Raw genomic sequence first — 14,924 nt, forward strand, 5'->3', positions numbered from 1 at the left:
TCACCCTCTTCCCCTGTATGGAGCCCAATAACGGGTTTGACTAACGCAGCTTCCAGGAAGGCAGCCGGCCTGGACTGGACAACGTCGAGAGATGGAAAACCCACCGCTGCCCCCGGTACCGTCCGGTCTCCTCAGCGGCTGCCGCCAGCTACCGACCCTTTGTCCAGAAGGGGAAGAGACGTGAGGGAGCAGTGAGGGGCAAGCGGGGTGGTGGGAGGAAGGGGCAGTGGCAGAGAGCAGGAGGAATCGTGGGGATGATCTCTCCAGCCATAGTCCCTAGCTGCACCACACCGCATACGTCCCACCGTGACTCAGCTGATCCGCCCGGTGGAGCAGGGACCCGGAGTTTTGACCAAGGGAGAAGCCACCTTGTTTGTTTACACTGCAGACTCCTTGGGACAGGGATCGGCTGGCCCTGGGGCTGTGCTGCACGCTGCCCAACAGGGGCACTGATCTTGGCTCGGGCCTATCGGGATCACGGGCCCCTAACCGAGTTCAGCTGTGGGACGGGAAGGGAGCGATGGCTCAGCGAGTGGAACAACTGGCGTTGATGGGGAAAGGACCAAAAGTGAAATACAGAAAAGCTGCATTAGCCTAAGCAACGAGGCCTCCTGCTGGAACTCAAGGACCACGTCAGGATGATGCCTGGCGAACAGGAGACGCGTGGGACCGGAAGTCAATGAACCAAGCTTGGCACGGCAGAAGTTAGCCCTAACTGGTGAATAAAACAGAGAGAGGATGGACTAATCTGCCCTGCACCCCTCCTTCGGGGGCCCTTACAAAGAGACGTTGGGGGCAGGACCAGGCGGCCCGACTGAGGATTCCCGGACGGGTGGGAGGCTGTCTGGCCTCTGCGCCCGGGTCGCTGTCCTTCGCCCGTGGATCGCAACCGTTAGCACCCCATCGTGAAGCCCCGACTTCGGCCCAGCAGCGGGGACACCTGGCCATCGCTGCCGCGCCAGCGGAGACTCCAGCCGGAGACAGGTGGGATTCTGCTCTGCCTCCCCTTCCCTTGGGGGCTCCTTGCTGCCCCACCATTTTACTTCTCTCCCGTCTCTTTCTCGGCTTTTCATCCGATCCTCAGGGCAGCCGTGCCACAGGGCATCGGAGCACTGAGACGAGACGACCCAGCCAGCTCTGCCCGCCAGCGAGACGGGTAACGGAGCAGGACCAGACCCGCCCGATGGCATCACAGACCAGGAGAAAAGCCTGAGCCCAGGGCAACTGCTAGTGAGGCCGGCCTGCCAGCCTGGAGCATACACCCGCAGGCGCCCGGCGTCCTGAGAACATCAACCAAAGCTGCATTTCCCCGTCTTTACGGTTCTGTCGCTTCTCCCGGGTCCGCCTGTCGAAGGCAGGAAATGGACTATTCCTCACGTCGCTAAGCTGAGCAACAGAACTGACCCATCCCTTCCCCCCAGGAAAGGTTGTCCAACAAAATAACGGCTGCTAACTGAGATCCTGTTTTCTTGAAGGGACTTCGAGAGGTTTGGGTGAAGTTCGTTTCCTATCAGTCAGGTTTGCTGTGCTTGAGAACTCCTTATAGCTCTTGGATTCTACTAACCAATTAACCTCCAAGCCTCAGCAGGAGTTTAGTGTGTTTGCCAGGGTACTACGGGGGCTAGGGGCACCGTGTGCCAAACCCTGGACCTTAACGCCGGTAACGCTGCTTCATGCTGGGCAGTGACAGGCTCAGGGGAACACCCTGGACTTATTCCATTTAAATTAATACAACAGGCCTGTAGGTACTTGCAGAGAGAGACTCCCCAGTGTGGCTGGGCACAGCAGAGCCAGACCTTCCCCTCAGCCACCTCCTTCAGTCCAGGGCTGGGCTGGTTCTTCTGGTCACTCAGGCCCACGCCACGGCCTGGCCAGTCTCACCCCTTCCGGGGCACCAGATTCCGCTGTCCAGGTTTGTACCACAGCCAGCTCTGCCAGCGCTGCCAGCACGGAGCAGTGAACCCCCAGTAGGCTGAAGATTTAACTCGCTCCAGCTTCTTATTGCATCCCCTGCTCCTCTCAGACCCAGGACAGAGACCCGTCCCTCCTGCAGCCAGGGCCACCCTGTCTCTCCCAACACCGCTGCAGGGGCTGCCTGGCCTCCTGGAGCCCCAGCCAGCTGCGCTGAGCAAGAGGCAAGCCCTAGCGTACCCCCACCCCAGCACCCCTGAGCTTCCTCCTTCTAGCTCCACCCTGCCTGACACCCCCCTCCCCCAGGTGCAGCGGAGTAGGTCTGACAGGGCTCAGGTGCTCCCATTAACCCCTTCTTTGGTCCAGCTCCCATGCCTGTTGTGACGATGCGGTTCTGGCGGGACCCAACTGAGAGTGCCAAATCAGGACCAATTGCTCAAACTGGGCAGTCACAGCCCTAGGCTGGGGTTTTTCCACCTCTAAGGCAAATCAAACCAGCCAGACAAAAAGGACTTTGGTCTCACCCCACTGGCTAACCACAAGTCACACAAGCAATTTCCTTAGACACTCCAGTCTCCCAGTATCACCACCAGTGCACTCGTCCTGGGGATGAATGGTTATGAAAACCAACACCCCAGTAAAAGAAAACGGTTCTCTCGATCCCAGAGGACCAAGCCCCAGACCCAGGTCAATATACACATCAGATGTTACCCACAAATCACGCTGTTGCCAATCCTTTAGAATCTAAAATCTAAAGGTTTATTTACAAAGGGAAAAAGGTAGAGATGAGAGGTAGAATTGGTTAAATGGAATCAATTACATACAGTAATGGCAAAGTTCTTAGTTCAGGCTTGCAGCAGTGATGGAGTAAACTGCAGGTTCAAATCAAGTCTCTGGAACATCCCCCGCTGGGATGGGTCATTCAGTCCTTTGTGTAGAGCTTCAGTTTGTAGGGAAGTCCCTCCAGAGGTAAGAAGCAGGATTGAAGACAAGATGGAGATGAAGCATCAGCCTTATATAGGCTTTTCCAGGTGTAAGAATCTCTTTGTCCTTACTGTGGAAAATTACAGCAAAATGGAGTCTGGAGTCCCATGGGCCAGTCCCTGCATACTTCGCTGAATCATAAGGCGTGTCTGCCTTCTCTCCATGGGTCAATTGTGTAGCTGATGGTCCTTAATGGGCCATCAAGCAGGCTAAGCAGAGCTAACACCAACTTGTCTGGGATATCACCCAGAAGCACATCACCAACTTGAAATACAGACAGTATAGAGCCAATATACATAACTTCAACTAAAAATGATACATGCACACAGACAGCATAATCATAACCAGCAACCCCTAACCTGGTCTTAGACACCTTAGATGACCCCCTTTACCTAAGATTTGGTGCCACTACGGGACCTTGGTTGCAACCCATGTTCTATATGGTCCCAATTTACATCAATAACGTCACACCTGTTTATATCAATAACCCCCCTCCTGGGGGGGCAGAGAGAGGTGAACAATCAGTCAGAGGGGGCTGGATCAGCCCCCTCCCCTGAAAGAGGGAGACACCCTGTGACAATACCGTTATTAGCTGTCCAGTGGTCGAGCCAAAGAGCCCCAGCAGTGGGCCAGGACCCCGCTGCGCTAGGGGCTGTACATGATAATAAACATCAATGCAAAGTCCGTTATCTACCAAACACCCCCGGATGCCCCCAGCTCCTGCCAGGCCAGCAGGCGGCTTGGCCTGTGGGGTTCTCTGCCACGCAGCAGCCACAGACCAGACGCTCCAGAACCAGGGGCGGGTCTAGCGGGTCTGGACCCAGCGTTTCTTGCTCCCCGGAGCTGGAGCCCAGCCCCCGCCCATGGATCTGAGCAGGCTGGAGCAGGGGGGCTGATTTGGGTTTGGGGGGGAGGGGTGCAAAGAGGGGGCTGGCTCAGCAGGGCGGGAGGAATGGCCTGAGGTTATTGTGTTTGGCTGTGGGGGACCCTGGGAATATTGGGGAGTCTTTGGGGGGAGAGGGTTGTGTTAAGAAAGAAAGAAAGAAAACAAACTTTCTGTAACTAACAAAAGAGCCAACCAGCTCCGTGCTCCAAGTCCCCCAGTCCCTCCGCATCGCTCGGGCTCTCTCCTCCCCGCCCCCCTGGCAAGCAGCTTCTGCAGAGAAACGAAACCTAACGAGGGGGGGTGAGCAGGGGAAACTGAAACTGATGAGCCCTGGCCACCCCCAGCGGATGGAAGCTGAGGTGGGGGGGGGCAATGCAGCCTCTGGGCGGGAGGGTGGATTGGGGTTTTTTTGGGGGCTGATGGGGAGGGGGACCACGGCCCCATCCTGGGGCAAGAAACATGTTTGCAGTGGGCTCTGGCTGGTAGTCACAGCCTCTCTGTGCCTCAGTTCCCCCCCCCCACCAAGTGAAGCGGGGATGATCCTCCCCTCCCCCTCCCTGGGTGGGGGTTGAATTTATCCCAGCTGGTGACCAGCTTGAGGGGGCAGCGGGTTATTAAGTGATAATGTCCCACTGTTTCACCATCACGCAGGGGGACGGGCATAGACTAAAACGGCTCAAAGGAAACCCCCGCAGCCCCGGGAGTCCAAGAGCCAGAGATCCCAGGGGGCTGGCTCCAGGGCCCTGTGCGGCGCCAGCTCGGACTGGCACGGCTCCCAGCAGGGCGCTGCACCCCCTACTCCAGCAGCATCTCCTTTCTCCAGGGGAGCTCAGCTCACAGACCCCCCAGCACCCCAGGGCATCTCACCCAGACACCCGCATGCTGCCCTGGGCAGGGCTCCTCTCTCTGTCCCCGCTGCCCGCCCCTAACAGAATGGGGCACAGACCACAGCAGGGCAAAGGGTGTCCACTCCGCACCAGCCTAGGGGGCTGGCACAGTAAGCCTGGGATCCGGTGCCAAGCCCCAAGGCCGTCTGGGCTGCAGGGCTCCCAGCCTCTGGCAACGCAGGGGAAGGATCCAGCCAGGTCATAGAGCAGCCCAGGGGCCTCACCAGGGCAAATCACAGCACCAGCCAACAGCCCTGACCGGCTTCCGCAGCACCTGGCTACAGGGCCATCAGAACAACGGATGGGGAACTGGGTCTTCAGCCAACCAGCGCTGACCTCAGCGCTCCCTAGCTCCCTTTAACAGGAACCCATGTGATTTTCTGGAAAGCCCCGTTCCAGGGGGAGTCCATCCTCCCCAGCACGGGGAATCTGGAGCTGCACCTCCCGGCTAAGGAGCAGCACAGCGCTGAACACGAGGGGGCCAGAGAAACTCTTTTGCAGGGAGCAGCTCAGTGAGGTTGGCACCAGGGCAGCAGCTGCATCCAGAGACACAGCGGCAGGTGAGGAACAAACTGTGGGGAACGTCTGTGGCTCGACCTCCTCCCCTCGGAGTCTCTGGCGAGAGAGCTGGTGGGGCCATGCCCAAGCCCGTCTGTCTAGGGAGCAAAGAAATGGGCAACAAGCGGAAGAAACTTTGCATCTGCCTGGTAGGTGCCTCCGTCCTCATATTAGCTGCCATATTAATCGCTCTCACCTGCTGTGCGGTCGAGTGCCAGGGGCAGCTGAAGACCTCAGATCTGGATGAGAAACTCGCCCACCTGGAGGAGGAGAAGGGGGCCCTGGAACAGCAGCGGGACGGGGCGAGGGCAGAGGTCACGGCGCTGCGGTTGGAGCTGGCTGGCACCAATCAGACCCTCTGGGAGACGCGCGGGCGCTGGGATTCCTGCCGGAGCCTGACGGTGGGTGCTTTGGACGTTGTTGCTGTTTAATATTGGTGTACGGTAGCGCCCGGGAGCCCCAGTCCAGGATCAGGGAGCACGGTGTTGGGTGCTGTACAAAGGTGCCAGGCCCTGCCCTGGGAAGTTCACAGCCTAGGGACCTTTCCAGGCTGCTGTTGGGGGAGTGAATGTGCTTGTCTAATCCATACCCCCGCCGGGCCCAGTACACGAAGTTTCTTTCACAGGCTCTGACACCGGTGCTATGCCCCTCACTCCCCCCGACAGCTGATCCAGCCCTGGGCTCCCCACACAGTGACAGGCATCACCCCCCATTGGCCCATTCATGACTGTTTCCTAATCAAAGAATTTGTCCTGTTGCTCTGTGGGGTCAGGGGCCCCAGTCCAGCAGCTCGTGTCACTTTCTCCCGCTGGGGAATTTGAACCCCGCCTTGCAGGGGTGAAAGGCTGCTGCATGGACCCTGGGGGCATCCAGCGGCCTGTGTGACCAATCTCATGTCATTGAATTCTCCATATCTGTGTGGACGTGGGGTTGGGGACTCCGTAGGCAGCTCCAGATCGATCCAGTGACCCAACGGGTGTTGTGCGGCTGCACGTGCTGTGACTCAGGTCACGGGGAAGCTCCCCTTCTCTAGGCCAGGAATCCATCGCCATTAACTCCACTCTGCCACCCTGAGCTGCCAGGGGGCTAAAAATGGGTGATTTAAAAACATATTTAAAAAATCCAGTCTTTTTAGCATGTAAATTGAACATCGTTTTCTTTTTAAAAATAAATCTATTTAAAATCCTGTTTTGAGACCTAAACTACTATAATCTGTTAAAATCCTTTACATTAAATAAAACAAAGTCAAACAGTGTATGTTTTCTGCCAGGTTTTAAAGAAAGCCGCCCACTGAACTGGTGGAAGTCCCTGGCTAAGCACCTGGAGCCAGAGGTGGCTGAAATGCTGAGCCAGCTGTTGATAGTAGCAGTCATTTCTGGACGTGCAGAGAAAATATTTTCTTCTGTTCAGTTTATGTCCCTAGTTAGGTTCAATGACTAGTTCATTCAAAATTGAGAAAACAATTAGGAGTTGAAAAAGCAGGAAAATGACACGTGAGGGGACGAGTTCTTAAATCTTAAAGGACACAGTGGCCAGAAATAATCAGTTTCGCATGCGGGTAAGGGCTTTCTGTGTGGCTTGTACAGTCAGTGATAATGGTTCCTTTTCATCTCTCTCCCTCCTCTTCCGGCTCAGCATAACCTGCAGAACAACATCACTGCCCTGAGCGACAAACTCACACAGCTGGAAGCCAGAGACTCTGAGCGGGAGGCCAAGGAACAAGGGTTACAAGGTGAGATGCTGTTCATTCCATGGGGGCTGGCTGGCTTGGCAGAGATCTCCTGTGTCAGAGGGGGATGGAGACAGACTGGGTGGGGTCTAGGGGTGAAGACAGATGGAGAGGGGTGCATGGTGCTAGGGAATGGGGAATGTTGGGGTGAAAAGCAGGCTGGGTAACACACTGACACCTGGCTGCTTTCCTTTCATCTCCTTTTCCAGATGAAAATGGCAGGCTCAGAGAGCAGCTCTCCAGCCAGTCCCAGAAGCTGCAGGATTCCCAGCGTCAGCTGCAGGATTCCCAGCGTCAGCTGCAGGATTCCCAGCAAGAATTCCAGCAGCAAAGGTAGAGACCCGCCAGTCCCGACCCGTGGGGCTGGGGTGGGGGAGGGCCCTCCCCCCAGAGCTCTGAGTTAATGTGCATTTCCCTTTTGCTTGTTCCCCCAGAGATCAGCTCAAAGCTAACATCCATTGGCTGAACTTGGAGCTCCAAAGCCAGAGGAATCAGCGCTCCAGCATGGACAGCCTCAGGGGTCACAGTGTGTCTCTCTGCCTGGCTCTGCCCCTCCTTGGGACCCTTCTCCTTTAAGAGGAGCAGCTTTGTACAGGTATCGAGGAGCCTGGCTTGTCCAGAGACCCCTCCTGCTGTCTGACCCCCAGGCTCTTGGGCAGAGGGGTCTCGTCCTGTCACCTCAGCCACCCCTCTCTGTGCCTGCTCATCTCTGACCACTCCACATGATCTCCCCAAAGCAGGCGAGAGAGCTGTCTCCTGTGCAGGTCCTGCTGCCTCGCCTGGCTTCGCTGAACCGTCCATCTCATTCCAAGTCTCCTCCCAGCGCATAGCAGCACTGCCAGGTCCCAGCTGAAGTCAGGGCCCACCTGTGCCAGGCCAGAGACACAGCTCGCAGAACAAACAGCAGCACAGGAGAAAAAGAAAGATCATCATCTCCTTTGTATAGATGGGAAACTGAAGCACAAGGCGATTAGTGAGTCGCCTCAAGAGCACATGGGAGAGTCAAGACTTGAACTCAGCTCTCCTGAGCACCAGCATGTAACCCTAAGGCCACACTTCCTCTCCAGTCCTCCCTCGCCTACATCTCCTTTCTCTCTCCCTCTGCTGTTCTTTAGCTCAGTGCATTGGGTCAGGGGATGGGGACACAGGACTGTCTCTCTCTCTCTCCGTTTATTTCCATCATCCGTCCCCAATGCCCTTTCGATCCCTCGGGATTTGTGTTTCAGGGCTGACCAGGAGAATCCCCACGGGAACACGGTGCACAGCGCAGCTCGCTCCCCTCCAATTCACCCTCAGGTCTGAGCCACTAGCTTGCTACAACCTCGGCCCTTCCCCGGGTCGTGCAGGGAGACGGGTTCCTGCGCAGCCCAGCCCTGGCGGACGGATCTCGTTGGCTCCTGCCCAGCACCGGAGGACGATGGGAAAACAGTGAAGAAGATCCAGCCGGTGAAGGGCGCAGGGAGGATGGAGCCGCTTCACCCAGAGCCAGAGCCCCTGGGGTTTCTTGGACTCAGATTATCCCAGACAACAATGGCCCTGAGCGGAGTCAAGCCCCAGCTCGGGTATTTGCTGCTTCCTTAGGGTTTCTGTTTTTCTAATGCAATTTTGCCAACCCCAAAGGTTTGTGGTGTCATTTAATCTCCCACGCCCTGCCCGATCAGAGACCCAGGGCTCAGAGTGAGCAGCCCCGGAGCCGTGTTCGTGGCCCTCCCACGCCTGACCTGCCTTCAGAGAGCAGGGAAGGGGCAGCTCGCAACTCTGCTGCTAGTTTGGAGCACGGGGCAAACCCCTCTCCCTGCTCCTGGGCTGGGGTGACGGGCTCTGCACAGGGCACTTAGGGGAAAGCCCTGTAGGCCCAGGCCTAGGGCCCTGCCCCAGGAGCCAGGGGATGGCATCAGACCTGGGGCTTTCATATATATGTCAGTTTTTAATCCTGGAGGATGCCAAGAACAGCTCACATGGTGACCCGGGTGTATGGATCTTGCTGTGTCACAGCGGAGCTGTCAGTCCCGAGGTATACAGGGTTGCTCTGTTTAGCATTATTTTGAGTTGTTCCTGGGAGGATCCGCAGCTGTTTCTTATCTGTCTCTCTGGCTCAGCTCCTTATCTCCTCCTTGGGACTTAGGGGCGATTGATAATAAAGTTGGTGCCTCTTGACTCCTCCACTCCCTTCTTGTCCTGTCTCAGTTAATCACCGGACAGTCTTCACTCACACCAACCAGCACATAAGGCAATTACAGCCCTAAACCTGCTCTCCTGTTAGGAACAATTTCTTCTCACTAATTCAAAGCTGGCAAAATGGAGCATAAAGCAAAATAAAGTACAATTTGACTTGAGACAAAACCTTCCCCTTAGACTTTCGCCTACATCATTACCCTAAAGGGCCACCGTGGTGGGAATTCATTGTTTCTTTTCCTATAGTGCTCACTAGTCCTATTTAAACAGTGCGACGGGAAATATTTCGTGTATATGATTCTCCCACAGCAAAATGACGGCCCAGCTATTATTATTTTACCAACGAGGATCGGCCACATCTGACTTACGTGCTATCCAAACTTCAGGTGCTGAGCCGTACCTTGGAAGGCCCTTCGTGGGCTGGAGCCTGGTTAACAATGTGGCAAGAGCCACCTGATTGGTTAATAATTAAATCACCCGGTGGTTTAATATCCTGTGCTGCAAAGAGCCACAGGAGACACATTAAAGAGCCACTGGTGGCTCCCAAGCCTTGGTCTGAGTATCGCCGCCCTAGCGTGTTTAAAGACAGAGCCTGTTCCAGCTTCTACTGCTCCTCTCTGAGACCCACGACAGCAGGGGCGGCTCCAGGCCCCAGCACGCCAAGCGCGTGCTTGCGGCGGCATGCCACGGGGGGCGCTCTGCCGGTTGCTGGGAGGGCGGCAGGCGGCTCTGGTGGACCTCCCGCAGACGTGCCTGCGGAGGGTCCGCTGGTCCCGCGGCTCCGGTGGACCTCCCGCAGGCCCGGCTGCGGGAGGTCCACCGGAGCCGAGGGACCGGCAACCTGCAGAGTGCCCCCCGCGGCGTGCCACCGTGCTTGGGGTGGCGAAACGGCTAGAGCTGCCCCTGCATGACAGAACCCCTCTCCTGCAGCCAGTGCCAGCCCTGTCTCTCCCCAGGGCCCGTCACGGGGACTGCCTCACTTCCCCCAGCCCCCCAAGCAAGAGGCAAGCCCTAGTGTACTGTCTGTCCCAGCACCCCATACCTTCCTCCTCCTAGCTCCACCCTGCCTGACATCCGTCCTCCCCCAAGTGCAGCAGAGTGGGTCTGATAGGGCCCAGATGCTCCCATTAACCCCTTCTTAGGTCCAGCTCCCATGGCTGTTTCCCCCACCCCAGGGGAGGGGTGAATAATCAGTCACAGGGGGCTGGATCGGTCCCCTACCCTTAAAGGGGCAGCCACCCCATGGCAGTACCTATTGAAAGAGCCCCAGCATTGGGCCAAGACCCCACTGCGCTAGGGGCTGTACATGATAATAATCATCAATGCAAAGTCCATTATCTGCCCAACGCCCCCAGCCGCCCCCAACTCCTGCCAGGCCAGCAGGCGGGTTGGCCTGTGGGGTTCTCTGCCACGCAGCAGCCACAGACCAGGCGCTCCAGAACCAGGGGTGGTTCTAGCGGGTCTGGACCCAGCGTTTCTTCCTCACCCGCTCCCCTGAGCTGGAGCCCAGCCCCCACCCCTGGATCTGAGCAGCTCCTCCCCCCGGCACTGCCCTCAGTCTGGAGCAAGGGCCTGGCTGGTTTTGGAGGGGGAAGGGCCCAAGGAGCTGGCTGCTGCCTCAGCAGAGGAGGAGGAATGACCTGGGGTTATCTATTGTGGTGGGGAGGAGGGGTATAGAGAGCAGCCATGGGGCCCTGCACTGCACAGGAGGCCTGGAGCCAGCACTCCCCAGCTCTGCCGGTGGTGGGGGTCCAGGGATCAGACCTGTGCCCCCGGCGTGGCTGAGCACTACCCAGCAGCACCTCTGGCATCAGCAGAGCAGAGCGATGGGGATGGATTCGGAGCCAGGTGTCCCGCCTGGCAGAGTGCTGCTGGCAGCTCAGGGAACGGGAGGGACAGGGACTCAAATCCAGGTCCCCCGCCTGGTAGCCCAGAGCACCACCAGCCATGAGGGCGGCTTGCAGCATCTCCCAGCCAGCCCGGTTACATCGCAGCTGGGCAGAGCACGGGGGCTACACCCAAAATGCATGCGAGCCCAGCACTCCCCGACTCTCTCGAACCACATGATCTCCGGGAAAGGGCCGTTCCTCAGGAAATCCATCTCCCCCCAGAACAGAAACTCTGGGGAAACGTGTCCAATATGCTAATGAGGCGCACAGCTAGAAAACACTAGAGGGCAAAAGAAACTAAGAAACTCTTCCTTTCTGCAGGGCGAGGCTGCCGGGCTGTCAGCTCAGCGAGGTTCACATCCTGGGATGAGCACTGGCTGCTGAACTTCCCCTCCCCGCCCCCGCTTTTTGGAGAAGACAAGCATGGGGAACAACGGGAAATGGTGCTGTGTTGGCCAGTCAGTTGCCCTCACCTTAGTGCTCATCGGCCTGATTGCCTGCGTGGTCTATATCGCCTTTGCCCCGACCAAGCTGAGACAGTGCCAGGAGCAGCTGAAGAACGACACCTCCGCTCTGATGGGGAAACTCGCCCACCTGGAGGAGGAGAAGGGGGCCCTGGAACAGCAGCAGGACGGGGCGAGGGCAGAGGTCACGGCGCTGCGGTCGGAGCTGGCCGGCACCAATCAGACCCTCTGGGAGATGCGCGGGCGCTGGGACTCCTGCAGGAGCCTGACGGTGGGTGCTTTGGATGTTGTTGCTGTTTAAGTATATGGGTCCAGGGTCAGGGTGGCACAGTGCTGGGGGCTGTGAAAAGGTGCCAGCACCAGGCCCTGCCCCGGGCAGCTCGAGCCAGGGGACCATTCCAGGCTGCTCTTCAAAATGCTGCAATGATTTGTCTTGTTGGGGCAGTGCCTGTGCTTGTCAATACCTGTCCCCCAGGGTCCCTCCCCACAGCCCCCAGTGCTATTCCCCACACTGCCGTGTGCATCACCCCGTTGGTCCACCCCGGAGCTGCCCTGAGCAAGGGATTTGTCCCGTTGCTCTGTGGGGTGGGCTGGGCTGCTCATTTCACTTGCTCCCCGATGCAGGATTTGCAGGGGTGAGAAGCGGCTGCACTAGCCCGGAGGGTCACCTGGGTCCCTGGTGGCTTTTTGTTACTGATCAAATTAATTTCCTTCTCTGCAACATGTCTGTGTAAACATGGTGCAGGGACTCGACCGCCTGGGGAGCTGTGGTTTGCAGGGTGGCCTGGGGAACGGACTGTCTTGTTCTGTGGGGAGGAGATGGTCTCTCCCCCCAGAGAGAGGTGAAGTGACAGCAGGAGGGATGGGGGTGGGGGACAGCAGCAGGGAGGCAGCATGGAGCCTGCGAGAGACAGAGAAACTGAGTCTGTGACTAAACTGGGAGAAGCCGGGGGAAGGAGGGAAACCAAGAGTAAGTGAAGAGATGGGCTTGAGTGGGACAGACGTGAAGATGAGGGTCCCTTTAGTAGAGTAAAGCTGGCTGGTCTAGTCAGTCCGTGTTTGATGGCCTGTTCCTGACCCTCTGTCCCGGAGCACTGGAGCTGGTCGTCTCCTATCATTAGTCCAGGTGGTCCTGGAGATCCGGAATGGGAGAACCACAGGTCCAGTGGGTCTGGTCTAATGTGCACCCCCCCACACCAGCACCATTGGAGTCGAGTTCAGTTCTCCACGAGCGGATGAAAGGCTGATTTGGGCATTAGCAGCACCCTGGGAGAGAGCTGGGGAAAGGGGAACCTTGAACTAGGAAAAAATAATAAGCACCTGTCAGAGAATAGCTGCGAGGCCTGTTCACCTAGGCCTAAAGGACATGGGGTCGGTGCCACAGTAGGAGGCTCCATTCCCTGTGAATCCACACAGAGCAGTGCCCAGCGCCGGGCTACGGTTATTGCTGGAGGTGCCGGCTTTCAGGTCTGATGCAAGCACCCCTTGGCCTGCTCTAAGGGCAGGAATCCATCTCCAGTAACTCCACTCCGCTCCCCCTGGAACAGCAAGGAGTATGTGTCCACGGTCATTAAGCTGCTGCACAGCTGCCACCTTCCGCCCCAGAGGTGGCTGCACAGCACAAGTGGGCAAGGGCTTTCCTGTGTGCATCGCTGTCAGAGATGCTGATTCTTCTCTTTCGTTTTCTCGCTCAGCATGTCCTGCAAAACAACATCACTGCCCTGAAGGATGAAATCACCCAGCTGGGAGGCCGAGACACTGAGCAAGGACAAGGACAAGGTGAGACGACTGCTCTGAGCAGCTCCTGGCTAATGGCCAGGAGAGGTCCTGTCTAAGACAGGGGCTCCATTCAGGGGTGCACACGTGGAGCTTCCGGGGCCAGGGTCCTGGAAGTGTGAAGCCCCCTGTGCTGGGCCCAGTCCTCTCAGCCAGATCCAAGTAACATTCCAGGAGCAGCAGCACCAGGACAAACCCTCCAGAGTCAATATAACCCGGGCCAGCCTGCTCAGAGCCAGGTCACTCCAGGTGGGGGATTTTCTGCTGCCCTGAGCTGGGACCTACATCCCCACTCCTGGGGGGGTGGGGGACTGGTTGGCTCGTGAGGTTGGTAATCGGCTATGGAGCCTTCACCCGCTAGGTTGCTGGGTGCCCTAGATGCTGTTTGGTGATGGTTACGATAAGCTCAGCTGGGTTCAAAGGGGACAAAGGTCTCCAACCCCAAACCACCCACCAGAGCCAGCAGCCAGCGGCTGCCCCAGCAGAGAGACCAAGGACTGGGCAGGGCCCCAATGCTGAGCTGTCCTTCCTTCTACTTCCCAGTGTGTCTCTATCCACCTGCTCTCTCTTGTCTTCTACTGAGATTGTTACCTCCATGGGGCAGGGAGCATCTTTTTGTTGTGGGTTTTTACAGCACCTAGCACCATGGCCGGGGGTCCCAGGCGCTGCCACAATCCAATAAATTATAATCATCAACTGCAGAAGGCCAAAATCTTCTTGGCCGATAAAGGGATGGGGGAGGTGAATAGGCAGGGCCTGATCCTGTGTTCATCTCAGCCCCCAAACCTCTCCTCAGCCCCTCAGCCCCACTGACACAGAGGCCTGGCTCATCAGAACTAGAGGCAGGAGGTACAGAGCAGGCAGCTGTCCCCGATTGGACCGACGGAGGGGTGGGGGTGGGGGTGTCGAGGGGGCTGTACTCGAAGGGAGGGGGCACACGCTGGGGGAGAAGCACGCTGCCTTATCTGACTGGCACTGCCTCTGTGTCCCGTCTGTCGTTGTCCAGGTGAAATAGACAAGCTCAAACAGCAGCTCCAGGAGGCTCAGCAGCACAGGTGAGACCAGCCCGTCCCTGCCCCATTGGGCTGCGCTGTGGGGGGCCCCTCCCCCAGAGCTCTCTGCTACCATCTCCTGCCCTTTCACTTGTTCTCCCAGTGATAAACTCCAAGCTGACATCCGACGGCTGGAACAGCAGCAGCCCCATAGCCAGAAGAATCAGATCTCTGGTGGGAGCAGCCTCCGGATCCCCATCGTGGCCGGCTACCTGAGCCCGCTGGCTCTGTCCCTCACTGGGATCCTGCTCTTCTGAGAGAAGCAGGTTTGTACAGGTACTGAGGAGCCTGGATGTGGACTCGGTTCAATTCCCCGTCCTCCTGCTATCTCACCCCCATGCGCTTAGGCTGCAGGGCCCCGTTCTGTCACCTCCACCCGAGGCAGCTCCTGCCTTCAGCCACTGCCTCCGCGGGCATGAGAGCTTCCTCCTGCCCTGCAGCGCGGCCTCCCTGTACCTCTCCATCCCATGCCAAGCCCCTCCCCTAGCTCGGCAGCACTTGCAGGGCCCAGCTGTACCAGGCACGGAGACACAGCCCTGCCCGGCTCGCACTGGGAGTAGCCAGGCCAGGCACAGGAAGGATCCTTATCCTGCTTTTACAGATGGGCGGGGGG

General features: G+C 57.8%; 1 protein-coding gene across 4 annotated transcripts; it reads left to right on the forward strand.

Annotated features, from left to right (window-relative positions):
• The first annotated feature begins 4,805 nt into the window (after nt 1-4,805).
• Nucleotides 4,806-9,122, forward strand: LOC123355688 (golgin subfamily A member 1-like). 4 transcript variants are annotated; one of them, XM_044998246.1, is made up of 5 exons: nt 4,806-5,627; nt 6,862-6,958; nt 7,165-7,288; nt 7,390-7,550; nt 8,182-9,122. In XM_044998246.1, exons 1-4 carry the CDS (start codon nt 5,307-5,309, stop codon nt 7,529-7,531), a joined length of 684 nt encoding a protein of 227 aa, XP_044854181.1. In that variant the 5' UTR covers nt 4,806-5,306; the 3' UTR covers nt 7,532-7,550; nt 8,182-9,122. The 4 variants fall into 4 exon arrangements, with proteins under 4 accessions (XP_044854181.1, XP_044854180.1, XP_044854179.1 ...); XM_044998245.1 differs by having other exon boundaries at nt 4,807-5,627; nt 7,696-9,122; XM_044998244.1 differs by having other exon boundaries at nt 4,808-5,627; nt 7,693-9,122.
• The last annotated feature ends 5,802 nt before the right edge of the window (nt 9,123-14,924 follow it).

Source organism: Mauremys mutica, chromosome 24 (genome assembly GCF_020497125.1).
Source record: "Mauremys mutica isolate MM-2020 ecotype Southern chromosome 24, ASM2049712v1, whole genome shotgun sequence".
NCBI classification, from domain to species: Eukaryota; Metazoa; Chordata; order Testudines; family Geoemydidae; genus Mauremys; species Mauremys mutica.